Source organism: Corvus kubaryi, unplaced genomic scaffold, assembly GCF_017639235.1.
Source record: "Corvus kubaryi isolate FWS band 111438036 unplaced genomic scaffold, C.kubaryi_AGA036_p1.0 37392, whole genome shotgun sequence".
NCBI lineage: Eukaryota > Metazoa > Chordata > Aves > Passeriformes > Corvidae > Corvus > Corvus kubaryi.
In genome coordinates, this window is record NW_024581131.1 from 7269471 (window position 1) to 7284627 (window position 15157).

At 47.8% G+C, this 15157-nt stretch overlaps 1 protein-coding gene across 5 annotated transcripts in view; it reads left to right on the plus strand.

The window, feature by feature from the left end:
• Positions 1-15157, plus strand: part of SLC25A22 (solute carrier family 25 member 22) — a 52937-nt gene that overhangs the window by 23922 nt on the left and 13858 nt on the right. For all 5 annotated transcript variants that reach the window (XM_042038558.1, XM_042038562.1, XM_042038561.1 and 2 more), the window contains exons 3-5: positions 3423-3548; positions 6732-6787; positions 13142-13232. In XM_042038558.1, the coding sequence (XP_041894492.1) occupies positions 3423-3548; positions 6732-6787; positions 13142-13232 (273 nt within the window). The remainder of the gene's footprint in view (positions 1-3422; positions 3549-6731; positions 6788-13141; positions 13233-15157) is intronic.

The following is a 15157-nucleotide window of genomic DNA, read 5'->3' on the forward strand; positions in this document are numbered from 1 at the left end:
ACTTGCCCCAGCTAAGTGACTCCTACATGCTGTGGGATTCCTGTGGGGTTTTTCTTGATGCTTTTCTAACATCTACTTTTCCAGGTTACCATCTCAGGACAGGTGGGGTGAGTGAGTGAATAAAATGTGATTACAGAGGGACGGGACTTGGCAGTGCCTGAATGCTGCAGGCAAGAGGGCTTCCCCTTCTTAGCGTTTGCCATGATTAGGATATCTTCCTGTATGCCTGTCTTCTGCAATTGTAAACAGTCCTGAGCTGTGCTGATAAAAAGACAGCCTTGTGGAGCGTTTGTGTGCCTAGATTTGCCCATCATTCAGTACCCAATTTGGAGAGCACTTGGAACTCTTCCAATGCACCCATGAAGGGCATGCTGAGATTCACCTCCATGGAGCCTGGCAGGTCTGTGTTTCTGATAACCTCAGCAAAGCAAAATGGCCAGCATCTGTGACTGTTTCAGCCTTGGTATTTTGAAGGAAGAGGAGATATGTCCTACAAGAGGAGACGTGTCCTACAAGATGTGCCCTGGCCCCTCCAGGGGGCTCTCGGTGGTGTGAGCAGGAGCTTGCTAGCTACAGGGACTAGTTAAAAGGGCTGAGGAGGAGCACTAGAAGAGGAGAACTGGGATGCCTTTGTGTCCCTTCTTGTACTAAACTGAGCAAATGGCTTTATTTGCATGCTAGCCTGTGTTGTCCCCGTTTCACTAAGCCCTGCACACGTAGGTAGTGAGAGGCAGTAGCTGTGCAGAAGCTAAATAGGACAGAGAGACCAGGCACAGTGGATTCTTACCCCTTGAGAGAGCAGAGAGCACTGACGTGGGAAGTGGGATGACTCAGTCACAGGGGGAAAAAGCTTTTGATTCAGGTGCAACAGCCTTTGTCTCATGTTCTTTTCTGTGCCTCAAATCCCTCACCTCTCCCGCTTTGGTCATCTCTCCAGTCGATGGCACCACGTGTCTGCAGTGGTCACAGGCAGCCAAGCCAAGGAGATTTGTTTCTGTCACCCCTTAGTAGAACAAGATTGATAGCAAAAGACTAAAATCAACAGCAGTGGTTTGCTGCAAGGTGAGATCAAGGGCACTGCATTTCTGCAGCAGTGCATGTAGAACTTAATCTTGGTGTCTTGCTGGATACTGCCCCATACTATTTTCCCCCTGCAGTATGCATGGGGAAATATGGATGGTTAGATTCAGGTGTGATGGGGGTATTGAGCAGGGGTTTCTCCCCCACAGGCAGAGGGAGAGGCTCTCTGCAGCCTCAAATTTTTGGCTTGCCCAGGCATGTCAGACCCTTCCCCTTTACTGCTGGGGTCTGTGCTGGAATTGGGGAATCTCTTGCACTTACAGTAGTATTAGGAAGGATCTTCGTGTCTCAGTCCCACCTGATATAAACCCTGTGATGGTTTCACTGTTGGAACAGATTGAGAAAGGCAAGTCTTTGCCTGTCCTAGGTGTTTCAGGGACACTTAAGAGAAGTGATGGCAGTGCTGAGGCTGGAAGGGGGCACTGGTTGTGCCTCACAGTCTGTGACCTGCCAACAGTGATTTCAGAGCTGAATTTGGGGAGACTGAGGTGATCTCCTGTATTCAAACACCTTCCTTCCCAACGGTGTCTCCATCTTGGCATGCTTTTATCCGGTCTCTAACCTCCTCCTTTAGTGTGACTGTGGGTTAAATAAGGAGAGCACCATGATGTGAAGCTTACTGTTTGAAATTTTCCCATGTCCTGAGAACAAGTTGAGTGTAGGGAGTTTGCAGGCAAATCTATTCTGTTCTCAGTCTGTGGCACAAAGATCCCTGAGGCAACAGTCTGGAGCTGGTCAGGTCTGGAAGCCTGGCTCTGCACTGAGCTTGTGCACTGATTTGGGCCTGCCTTCCTGAAGTACTGTGCTGATTTAATCTCAGTGAGCACAGTCTAGTTTGGAGTTGTAGGCTGAGCTCAGATCTGTCTGCCTGTCCTTGGCACCTCTTCTTCCAGCTGTGCCAGCCGTGGGGGCTGCATTTGTATTGTATCGTGCATGTGTTGAGGGGGAAGGAGCTTTGGCTGCAGGACAGCAGAGGCTGAAAGGATTGTGTCAGGGTGTGTCAGTATGTCAGTCCTGAGGTGTCAAGATCATGCTTAGTGGACAAAGTCTTATATTTTTTTCCATCCCTCATTTGTCTGCTTCCCTCAGGGACCCTTCAAGTTGAAACTTTGAGTCTCCATATCCTGCCTTTCCCTCAAGCATGGCTGCTTATTGATCCTCTCTGCAACTGCCCCTTGATGCAGAGTGCTCTGGAGTGCTGTTGGGGGGAAGATGTTTGCAGGGCTTCACCCCACCGTGCCTCGGCCAGCCTCAGCACTGCTGCTTCCAAAGGGTAATGCAGTCTGTTCCCCCATCCAGAGCAGCAAGTCACTATCATGAAAGGCAGTGTGTCGGTTCCCCCGGTGGGAGGATAGCCCTTGCAGGCTCACCCAGCTGCAATCTAGGACTGCTGTCAGCCACCAGTTTAATATCCGACACATCCTGTGTTCAGGGAGCCATATCCCGTGCTTTATTGGAGGGAGCTGACTCAAACATGCTTTCTTTGTCTCTGTGTGCAGTGGTTTATTGAGCATGTAAGTGCAGGACATTTTTCTTAATTGAATTTGCTGGGAACTCGTGTTTAGCTGATGTGGCTTTCACTCAGTGCCACTTGCAAGAATTCTCTGTGGCAACACAAAGGGGAGTGGAAAAAGCCCTGTGTTTCGGAAGCACGTGCAGCGAGCCAGGTTTTGATTTCCCCCAGAGGTATGAGCTCACGTCTCCGCATCTGAAGCCGTGCAGGCTGCCAGCCCAGTGGTTTCGTCAGGCTGCTGCTCTGTGTGAGTTCCCCTGGCCCTGGGTGGTGGGTCTGGAAGCAGTTTCCCGTGGCTGCAGCCGTCTGCTCCGTGGCTGCCAGCTGGGCGCTCTGCTGGGCCCGTTCCCACACGATGGTAGCAGCTGATGTGTCATGAACCTCTCTTTAGCTGCAGATCTGATTGTGGTGCAGGAAAGCATTTGTCAGTAACTGCTGGCTCGGATGCCATCGGGCCCTAACTAAAGGCTGTCCGCGTGGTAGATGGTCCAGCATATGCAGTCTTTTCTCCTCTAGGACAGCAGAAATCCCTGGGTCCTGGGCAACAGGATTTTTTCCTGCTCTTAGCAATGTGTGGGTTAGGTGTTTGGCTCCACTCCACTCATCATTGGTTTGTCCTGATGGTATGTGCTGCTTTCTCTGCCTCCCCATATACCCAGCAGGAACCAAGCTTTGCTCTGTGGAAGAGCTTCCTTTGTGCTGGGGGGTGACAAACTTGTCTCACAGCAATGCATTAACTCTGGTCATGCAAAAGAGCTCAGCTCTTTTCTCTTACCCTTCCCTGATGTTACCCAGTGCTAAGACATCTGTTTGTCTCATCCCCTTACAGTTTACCTGCCAAGCTGATCAATGGAGGGATAGCTGGGCTGATCGGAGTCACCTGTGTATTTCCCATTGACCTGGCAAAAACTCGCCTGCAGAACCAGCAGAATGGGCAGCGGATGTACACCAGCCTGTGAGTACCGCCCGCACGGGCTCCATCCCTCGCGGCTGTCCGCAGGGAGTCCTTCTACTTCGTTACCTCTTTCAGGTGAGCTCAGCATCTCCAGGAACTGGGCTGTCCCCAGGAAAGCCAGGGGACAGTCTGGAGCCAAGCTATGCTAGACCAGATAAAGCAAATAGAGCAGCTCTTGAGGCTGCTGAGCTGAGCAGAGGAATCCTCTGCAGAGGGCACATCTGTTTGCATCCCTTGCTTGGGAGCAGCGTGTTCACTGCTGCCAGGGCTCAGAACCAAAACACAAGGAGTCCTGATCACCTGATCCTGAACACAAGGAGTCTGCTGAGCCGAAGTCAGGTGCCTGAGGGAATTTCTGCCTCTGTTCTGTTTCCATTGCTCTAATATTGGAGATCCTTCGTTTGCTGTGTCAGTTTTAAAAAGAAGAAGCAGTCACTCATTCCCAGTCTAGAGCATTGCGCGTGGACCTTTTGCAGGATCACAGGTTGCCACATGCTATAGTTACATCAGCAGTCCTGTGTCCAAAAAAAACCCAGGTGCTGTAGGAAAAGAAGGCATGAGTGTATCCAGCCCACCAAATTCACCTGGCTTTTGTGTCGGATGCTTAGGGCTGCGTGTCTGCTGTGGGAATGTGTACCACACTCAGCACAAGATGCTTTATCCCAGGAACCAGAGACAGGCCTTAGTTTTCTAAAAGAATTGGTGGTATTGAGGGGAAGAAGGGACTGGGACTGGTGAGGTATATCCTGTCCTCTTATCGCTTTGTTTAGAACTAGTGTTACCTGCTCCCTGCTCCACACCATCTTTATCTCTTTCCTGCCCAGGAGAATTTGAGGCGAAGGGGGAATAGGAAGGAAATGCTCTGTATGTTGATGGCTTTAGTCTCTGTGCCTCCTTGCTCTAGCTGATGACATAGCTTAGACTGTAGGCTCTGGTGCTTCCCTTGACAATTCCCATGCTGTCTGCTCACTGCACTGTCGGTGTGCCCTGGCTTGTTGGCAGAATGTGGCTGCCCATCTTGCTTTGCCTCCCCATTTATTGTGTCCTGCTCCTGCTGTAGATTGCTTCTCCTCCCTGAGGATCACTTATCCTCCTGACCTGATGTGTGACAGAAGCAAGAGTTTGGGCAGGATGGCGAACTTGTAGGCATCCCTTGGGACTGCATGCCAGGATGTCTCATGCCTGGAAGGGAGCTCGGTAGGAGAGAAGCTTTTAACCTCCAGCAGTCAAGTGCAAGTTAGCTCCATAGCCAGGAATTGCTGTGAGATGAGAGGCTGTTAAGGAATACATAAGATTTACCCTGTATATTTGAGCTGGCTGCTTCTAAGAAAGGGAAAGGCTGAGCTTTCCTAAGAAAGTCTCCCCAGTTACAGGGGCTTATTTTTCTGGAAATACTGTATGCCCATCAATACTAGGTTTCCTGATTATACCAGTTACCTGGTATCTGCTGAACACCCAGGAAGGCAGCAAGTTCATTTAAAATGTTGGCTCTCTAAGATAGCATGCCTTGCTTCTTGGCTCAAGAGATCTTTGGCACCAGGGGAACCTTTCACTTGAAAAAGACAAAGACACTGGAGGAGTTCTAAGGGCTGGAGAGAGCTTGGCTTTTGGGCTATGCTGCCCCAGGTATGTTATGTATCATTTTAGTTGGCTGTTGGCTCCCTTTTTCCAGGAAGAGAAGAAAGACGGATGTGGCTTTGGCTACGTCTTGTTCTGCTGCAGCTTGAGGGGCTTTAAGTGACATGCAAGCTCTATGATGATGCGGCAGGGCTGTATGAACATGGTGGAGAGCAGCTCTTCTCCATCCTCTCCCTGCTGCAGCTTGTTCAAAGCAGCATCACTGGCTGAGGGAAAATGTGTTTCCTCCAGCATTGCAGTGGAAGAACTTGATGGGAGGGATAGGAGAAAGGTGCACTGAGATTTCTGGGGCTTGCAGATGTGTTGGAGGGGCTGCTCCAAAGAAGGAGATGAGTATGTGCGAGTTGTTGGAGCTGGGGTGGAGTGTGTGAAAGATGAGATGCCAAAGGATTCAGGGAGTCCCAGCAGAGAGGGGAAACTCATTGGCATGACTGGCAGCAATGCAGGATGGGCTATTCACCAATAACGCTAGAACAGTGTTGATCCAGGTGTGGCCATAAAGCCCTCGAGGGAGCTCTCTATTTCCTTCTTTTCCACCTCAGCACTACTGCAGAGCTGAGAAGTTTACTCCTTGTGTTGCCAGATCTCTTAAAAATGTATTCATGTTTTCATCAGCCACACTTCTCTTATTCCTGCTTAAAAGAGCCTTTTGTTCCTTAAATTATGTACACATACGTGCATGTGCACCTCTCCCTTCCCTTGCTACCTGTCCCTTCCCAAAGACCCTAGAGCCACCTTCAGCCAGCACCCAGGCTTTATGCAGCTGTGGTCCAGAGAAGGAAACTCTGCCAGGGAATCTGTACAGCCTTCCTGAACTGGGCCTTTGGATTTGCTAGGTGTGTGTGTTTGTGCCTTCAAAAGGCTTTGAGCCATTCCACTGCTCTGCATGGTTTTCCTATTTGTAGTAAATGTATTTGCAATGAGGAAGGTGACAGTTTTCCCCTTGGAGCACAGTTTTCTCCTTGGAGCATGGTACCCTGCTGTGCTCTCCCCAGGGCAAGAGCCAGAGTGCTCGCTGCCTGCTGTGGGACTTGATGTGTTAAAAGTAAGTGCTTTAATCTGCGTGGGAGGCCACAGATGACTGAGTGTTCAGGTCATCTCGTGTTTGTGTGCCTCGTGTCAAATTTCACTGAGTAAGTCAAACAAGTCAGCATGGGGGGGTTTGGCCCCCCTTGTTTCCCTTCCAGAGCTGGATTTAAAAATGCGTACATGGGGATCTGCTTGTTAGAGCATCTCATGCGCATTTGCCACAAGGGACCCTGGATAAACAGCCCTTGCAGTGACACTTTTCCCTTTTGTGTTTCTAGAAAGCAGAGAGCGTGTGCAGGGTGAGCCGGGGGTGTCAAAGCCCCTGTGAATTAGGGGTTGAAATTCAACTCAGGCCTCAACAATGGCACATTCAGAGCCTGACGCAGTTCCCATCTCAGCTGAGGGTTTTGCTGACAGAATGTAAATGGAAACCACTTCAAGAAATTTGCTTTGTTTTTCTCTGCACTCACCCACCTTTGAGGTCCTGTGGTTCATCTCCCTCTGTTTTGTTTGCAGGTCTGACTGCCTCATTAAAACAATTCGGTCAGAAGGCTACTTTGGCATGTACAGAGGTAAGTACAGCTGACTCAGGCGCAGCACAGCTTTTGCGTTGGAAGCACTGGTGCATAAGTAGGAGGAAAAGCTCTATTCTCTGGCATATAAAGCAATAACCTGGCAATATCCTAAGAGGTTGAACAGTGCAGCTGTTTCTGAAAATAAACTCCTCCATGCAGGTGTCTATTCAGATACCTACCACTGAGGGCTTGAGTCCTCCTCATGACTGTTTTGGTAACCTTATCACTTACTTAAGTTCTTCTTCACTAGTTCTTCTTTACTAGGTGAAGCTGCTGGACTTTGTTTCAGGACTGTTATGTTTCCCAGCTTGGGCATGGTAACTTTTGACAGAGGGGCAGTAGCAAACCAACTCTTGAAGTTCTGTGGTTAATGATTGAATTTATGTCAAAGCTCTCCACCAGCATGGTCAGGCCTGCTGTCTCAAGCGTGCCCAAGTGTCTTGTTCAAGCATTAAGACAAGCTGCAGTTAAAAAAAAAAAATTTAAAAATAATCCGCCCCCAGAAAAAACTCCATTGGGATGGTAAGAAAATCAGAGGTTGGCTCAGGGTGGAGCTTCAGCTGTTTGGCTGTTGTGTGCTGACTTGCTGGAAAGAAATCTCTTGGCTCCTTGGCTCAGACTGTCTGTTATAGCAGTGAGCTCCTCAGCTGACATTATACCTTTTCTAGTTTAAACACAAAATCCCTGAAAGTTTTTAAAGATTTTGAGGAGAGAAGACCAGCAGGCCAAATCCTGACTTCACTTGTAGCAGAGGAAAACGAGGAATACCTCCTTGGCTTCCAGCACAGTCCAGTTGGCTTGGTTGACTCTGAGCTCTGGTTCATTTTATGTCCTGATAGTCACTTGCCTGCATATGCAGTTTTTATCTGGGGTTCTCAGATAGCATTCTTGCCGGCACTCAGTCACTGATAAAGCCTGATTAAAGTGCTGCTATGATTGAGTTGAGTCCTTGCTCTTTGTTTTTTCAAGCGGAAGTCCAGAGATGCTGGCGCCTTGCTCTTGGCATGTGTAGTGTCTCTTGCTGCCTCTTCTCTACTCCTAAGGAAACACAGGCACTGTGGCTGGCCAGCCTGGGAGCAGGCACTGGATGTTCAGGCAGTGTCTCTTGCCCAACCTCCTGGTGGGCGTTTGAGGGGAGTGTGGTGGATGGCAGGGATGGATTGGCTGCTTTGCATCAGCTTTGCTGGGAGCAGGCAACGAGACAAATAACCTTGAGGAACCCTGGCAAGCTCCATCTTTGATGCTAGCAGTGACGTGTTCCCCTTTGATTTTTTCCGGAAGCTGGCTGCTTCTGTGTTCCTAGCCAGGAATTTGAGCTTGTGTTAGCTTTGGCTGTAAGTGGGCAATGGCAGGCTTCTTGGTGGGAGACAGAAGAAAGTAGCTGTTCGGGGAAACTTATAGGGGAGACTGTAGGACCAAGAGTTTTTGGGAGAATCAGGGCCTTTTGGAGAGAAAGCTTAGTCCTTTAAGGCATAGGGTAGTGGAGAGGATGTGGATCTCCAGGCCACTTGTCACTCCCAAGCAGAAGGGTGCAGAGGGTTTTGCATACCTCTTTCTTTTCCCAACCTTTCCCAAGTCTGGTCAGCTTGGTCCATGTCCCTGCCTGCTCCTAACTCTGTTCAGAGTGCTGACGGTTGCTTGGATTTCACTTGTCACATTTGACTGTTATGTAGGGAGCTGGGCTGGAGAGGCCTTTTTTGAATAGCTCCAGCTCCTTCCAGAAAATTATAGATACTTCAGCATGGCCAGGGTGCAAAAGTGAGTGCTCCAAGAGCAGCAATCCTGGTGTCTCTGCCTCAGTTCTGTGAGCTGACATGAGCAGCCCTTCCCTCCCTCTCAGGGAGAGGGTTAGCAGGTGAAGTACGTTCAAGGTCCATGAAGACTGTGTGAGTACTTTTCTGGAAAGAAGGCAAAGAGATGTCTAAGCCTTGCAGACAGAGAAAGAAATCAGGCAGTGGGATTGGTTCCTGCTCCCTCCAGCTGTCCTAGTTCCCCAGCAGAATTTGCTGAATGACTCACAGGCTCTTATTTGCAGCCTTTAAGCTGAAATTGGGAGGATTATATGTTAACGTGCTAAAGTAGCAGCTGCTGCTCCCCATGGAGGAGTCACAAGCACGTCAGTTGTCCTTGCAGATCCTTTGGCCTCTGTTGGAGGACAGAAAGGGTCTGGTTGGGCACAGCCATTCCCACTGTGTGACTTCAGGGCTCCTTCACATATGAATCAAATCTCATCAGTGCAGACAGGAGAGCAGCATGTTCTTGTAGGATGCTTTTCTGCAAATCACCTCTTAAGGTGTTTGTGTGGGCAAACAGTCTTTGCTTTGTATGAGTAGCCCATAGTGAACTGTGTGATGTATAAGGCAATTCCAACATTTCTCTCAAGTTCTTCCCCAAAAATCCAAGGGATTCTTGGATTTGCTTGGGGCAGAAAGAAGAGGAGTTCCTTCATGCTTTTTCCCATAACATCTGTGTAGCAGCAGTGCCTCAAAGCTGGATGGTGCTGTCTAGCCCTGTCTGTGCTCAAGGAATTGATGGTGTGCAGCCTTCAAACATGATGCCAAGTGAATGAATCCATAGTGCCAGTGGGCTCTTGGTCCCCATGGGCATCAGTGGTAGGGGACCTTGGAGAGATGCTCTCTTAGCTTCCTACTGCAGTCCAGCCAGAAGCCACCTAAAGATCCCAGCACATGTTCTGAACAATCCCAGTGCTGTTTGCAGACCAAGTTTTTAGCCCAGCTGCCAGAAGCCAAAGGCCCAGATCAGGCTGAGGAAGTGCCCTTTGCTGTTGGTGATGTTTGGAGAGTGGCTGCTCTTCAGCTGCAGTGGTGTGGCAGGCAGCCTTCCCTGGCCTCTGCTAATAATATTTCCCAGTGCCATGCTGGGGATGATTCAATCTCCCTGTTATGTAGGTTGCTGGTGGTGTATAAGGGCTTCTTTGAGAAATGTGTTTTAATAAAAAACCAAGGCTTGGTGAGAAGAGGGTGCCTACAAGTTCAGTTGGCAAACAGCTGGTTTTGCCCCTGGTTGATTTTGTTCTTCGTAGTGCTTCCTCACTTCTTTTCAAAACACTTTGTTTTTTTAATGATTGCTATTTATTTTTCCATTCTGTTTGTCTGCCTTTGCTCGTGGTACATGTAGCATTGCCTATAGCCAAGGCTGGCTTTAATTAGGGAAGTACTCACTGGCATGGGCAAAATTGAAGAGATTTTAGAAAAAGAAGAAAATGCTGTTGACACAGATCCATGCTGTAAATCAAATCTCTCCTGATGGGAGAGAGTTTTTAAAGTCCTTGCCAGGAGTTAGTTCGAGACAAACGGAGACTTTCAGCCTTCACTACTCTTGCTAGATAGTTGTTTATTAAGTCTTATCAGAGGAACAGAATCACTAGCATGACCCAGACACAGCACAGAGCAGAGAATGCAGGAGAAAGCCCAATTATCAAGATTTACACAGCCTTTTAAAGATAATTTAACCAATGGTTACTAAAAACGTACATTATTTTCACTTTCCTACCAATTATTCAGTAACACAGCCAGGAACTGCAGAATTTTTTGTCCAATCATCCCAAATTACTTTTACTGCAGAATATGGAATAGTAGTAGAAGAAGAAAGTTTGGAGAACAACAACAATCCTCCATGTTGATGTTTTTTGCTCTTATCTATTTACTACAAAGAGAAGCCCAAAACCTCTAAATTTTTCACCCTGTGAGAATGTTACAGAATAGTCTATCACCTAATTCACACCATTATATTTTCTAGTTCTTGTCTGATAGTTGGCAATTTTTTCCATGGTTGGAGGTCAAAACAGTGTTGTTCAGGGAGGTAAAAACCCTTCAAAACAGGCAGAGAAACACTCTCCGCACTCTGGGTTCCCACATGCTGTGGAAAGCATACAGCCAGCAGCTGAAGTATCTAATTTCTCCTCCTCCAGTAAACTGAAGCTGTTATGGATTATTCAGGACAGGGATTATCCATTCTCTGCTAAGCAGCTTTACTGAAAATATCAAAGATGTAGGAGAAAACCCAGGTTCATTAACTTTTATTTTCTGTCTATTGCATGATTTACCCTGTGCTTTATTTGCAGTTGAGGGGAAACATCTGTGAAAGCCTCTTGGTTCCTGAAGGAGGTCAGCATGTGGAAGTGTACTTCTTGTGTACCTTTCTTGCTTGATAGCTTGGAGTTTGTTTGCTTTCTTTCAGTGAACCCTTTGCACTGGTGTTAAGAGTAGCAGGTTTATGCTTTTTTCTTTCTCTTCTTGTTTTTCCAAGGAAAGGGTTATTCATGCTGCGTATCAGTGTACAGGTGTTGTACTTTATAGCCATTGGGAGTGTCACTGAAGTTGTCTTCAACTTGGCATTTGAGGAAACACTTCATGGTAGCCACTTCCACTTAAAAATTAGGCTGTGTGGATTTGCTTTGTAGATCCTGATATGATTGGCATTAAAAGATGGATGTAGAGCATGAGAGTCATGTCTGTGTGGCTTCTCACCATGTGCAAGAGCCATCGAGGGGGACATGATGTGTAGGAAGAATATCAAACTGAAGCAGCACAATCACTGGTACACTTAAAAGTTGGCAAAGAACCAGAAGTGTGAGAGGCCTGCCCTGCTGCCTCCTAGTTAATTTGTCTGCTGTAAAAGGTGATGGCATTTGTTGGATGTCATGGCCAGTGGAATTAATGCTCTGGCTTGGCTTGCTGCGAGGCAGCCTTACTCTGTATTTTCTGCAAAATCTGAACATGGGATTTGAAAGGGGGGAAGATGTGTTGGGCTGCCCAGCCTCGTGCAGCAAAGGCTGTCTCTTTTCTTGCTGCAATTTCCTTCATGGTGGAGGTGTGTCTTCTGAGCAGAGGATGTGGAGCCAGGGATTCCTGGGGCCTGGTCCCCATTGTAGTGGTCCCAGAAGTCTCATTGTGACTTTGCTTCCTAATCTGAGGAAAGTCCCCCTAAACCTATGTCTTTCAATTTTTGAAGGGAGTAGAGTCTGTCCTGAAGAATAGAGGACTGAGCTCACTTTCTGTAGGTGTGTTGAGCCTTTATAGTGCCTGTCAACTTGTGTTCAAAGGTCCTGAAAATGAACCCCACCAGGTCTCTGGAGCCTGATGAGGGTGCAGACTTCTCTGGCTGCTTCTCTTTGGAAAATCAATCTTTGGGACAAATTGTTTTAATTTCAAACACAAGTGTAAATGCCTGTATTCGTGTTTGTTCTTACAAAGGCCATTAACAAGTCCCAAGTGTAGCTGCTTTGGAGGGCTTGAAGCTCAGTACATTTCAGTGCAGGCAGGGAGAGCCTGAGGTTATCCAGTGGAGGACTTTTTGAGCTGTAGAATTTAAATGGAGGAGAATGTTCTGGAGTGCTAATCTAATGGTGCAAACCCCACTCTGCTGGGAAGAGACCAGCCCTCCCCTCACCCCATTTCCCCCAGGGCAGCTTGAAAGCTGCTCCCAGCACTAATGCTGGTGTTCACGGCCCACAGCAGCCAGCCAGGCCTTTCATTGTAACAGGCACAATACAGGGATTTGCTGTTTGTTGCTCCTGACAAAAGGGCACTCCAGTGGGTGGGGGATGTGGGGATCCAAGGCCTGTTTACACCTCAGGTCCCCCAGCAAGCCTTGCCATGGAGCTCAAAGGGGAATTTCTGTGTGCTGCAGCTTGTAGTGGGCAAAAAACCACTTCAGCGGTGGCTGTTCTGGGGGTGACACCCAGTGGTGATACACAGGGGAAGCCACTTTGGTCGAAAGGCTGGTCTGGAGCTGGTTCTGTGCAGATGAGCCAGGTGACTTCAGCCAGCCTCCAGGTCTTTCAAAGGCTCTGCCTTTTCTGGGCTGCCTGGTAATCAAGCTGCTCTGGTGTTTTTTGGGGAGGAAGCAGGGAAGGGATGCCAGTGAGAAGGCAGGGCAGGGGGCTTTTGCTTCTCAGTATCACAAAATATTTGCAAAGGAGTTGAGACTGGTTGTTAAACCATCTTGTACTCCTTTTCTGAAGGTTTGATCTGCATCCTTCTGAATTCATAGGAATGCATCCTTGGATGAGGAAAGAGGATGTGTGTATACATGGTGGGAGGTAGTAGTGAAGCTGAAGAAATTGAAAAATACATATGGCAAATGGAGTAGAAACACATCTGGGGATGTTTTCACAAACCCAAGGTGTTGGGAAACAGAAATACTGTTAATTTTTAGTGGTGTTTTGTATTTCTAAATCCCTTTGGTGCATTGGGAGCTCTCCTTCATCTGTCCTTGATTTTTGTGCAGAAAGCATGCCTTGCTTCTTGGCATTCCTGAAAGATCCTGAAAGTTAACAATTCCTTTATTCTCATTATCCAATGGCCTTTTTCTCTTTTCCTTGCCCAGGGGCTGCAGTGAACCTGACTCTAGTGACACCAGAAAAGGCTATCAAACTGGCAGCCAATGACTTCTTCCGGCATCACCTCTCCAAAGACGGGTGAGTGGGGAATTGACATTTTGCAGTCAACATAATAGACAGTGACTCTTGGACTGGTGAGACATCAGGAAAAGGTGGAATGGGGTAGTGCAATGACTGAAATCTGAGTTGACCTTGAACAGCTCAGCTGGTGATTACGTTCAGGCTAAGGATGCAATGTCTAAAATGGGAAGCGTGAAGCACTCCACTGGATGACTGCTCTTTATTCAAGCTTCTAAAAATAGTCCCAGATTTAAGCCAAGGTTAGCAGATCCAGAATGTGTAGTCTAAGTATTTGAGAGGAACCCAGTGTCATTTATCATTGCTCAAACAGCTGCTGGGAGGACCTTGTCCTCAGTATCCTATTGGATCCTCTTACGCTCCTTCTCGCTCAAAAAGATGTCAAGTCAAGTTCTGTAGACCCCAAACTTAGCACCCCTCTTCTCCTTTTGTACCTTGAAAATAGTTTTAGAGAAGTGGTAAATCTGAATTGACAAAGGGCACTTGCAGCATCTGACCTTCAAAGAAATGCTGAAGGAATAAAATTACCTGTTCAGCTTGCAAGTGGAGTTTGGTTCATGTGAATTAAAAGTGAGTAAAAGTCACAAGCTGGAGCAGTTGAGATGAGCTGGATCCTGAATATTCATTGCTGCTTTCACCAAGATGTTTTCCAAATTGCATGGGAAATAGTTGTGTCTCCCATCAGACGGAGGCCTTTCCCCAGAGGCAGACAAGGGCATTGTCCCCACTCCTCAGTGACAGTAGCTAGAATGACAGCCTGCTTGGGATATGATCCCAACTCTTCCCATCAACAGTTACGGGGTGGGGCCTCAGTGAAAATGAAAAGCTCCAGCACAATTACTGGGCTTAACAACTTCCCAAAACATATCATGTCAGTCTTGGCTGCTGCAGATCAGTGGCTCAACAACTTCAGTGGAGGTTGTGGACTGACACAGACTGAGAATCCATTTTTTGCCTGTACCTTTTCTTTTTTTTTTTCTTTTGTTCTGGAGTCCTTTAAAGTAGCAGCTAACATATGTCTGCGTGACTCATCGGCTCACAGCTCTTTGTGATTTTCTGACTCAAGTCTTCAAATAGTGTCTCTTCTGTGCTCTGTTCAGACAGTGGGAGGTAGTGATGTCCTCTACCAAGCAGTGTGTGTCATCCCTGCAGCAGAGAGCCCGGCACACCTTGGTGTACTGCAGTAAACAGCAGCACAGCTCTTTGCCACCACCTACCTACCTTAGTAGCTTGTACAGGCCCAACAGGGTGCCAAGCTGCCACACCTTGTACTACCACTAAGGGAATGGTTCCATGGAAGAAATCAGACTAGCATTGCAACATACTTGGCATTCTGGAAGAGCAATCACTGCTGTGATATTTCAGCCATTAAAATGGGACGTACCTGTCAGTCAGTGCCCTGTCCTGTGAGAGGTAAAGGCTTCCTCAGATGGCAAGTGTGTGTGTCTGCCTCAGTGCTGAGTCCAGCTTTGAACAGGTCTTTGGGTAAGTGGGATGCAAGCTGTTTCCATGAGCAGCTGAGGTCTTCACTCAGACCTCTTCCAGTTTGTCTTTTGGGTCACTGGCTGGTCCACACATAACATGGGTGATGTGCTGCACTTAATTCAGAATAAAGGAGCTAGAGAATTTTTCCAAGAGCAAGACACCCTCAATCTTATGTGCTGATTGGTCTGGCACTACAGTGACCTAGACCAGGAGCATGATACCACTCAGGTAGTGGGAGGTCTTTGTGTCTCAACACAGAGCATTTTTAGTTCTTTTAGAGAAAAGAGAGGTTGGGCCACAGTTAGGTGACAAGAGCTAGGCAGCATGTGGAGTTGGGGTCACTCATTTAACCACTGTGGGGGGCTTGGATGAGTGAAGTCTGGTCAGCTGTGCTCTTAAGGGTAGCCAGCATGAGCTGGACAGAGGGGCAGAGCCTTGAT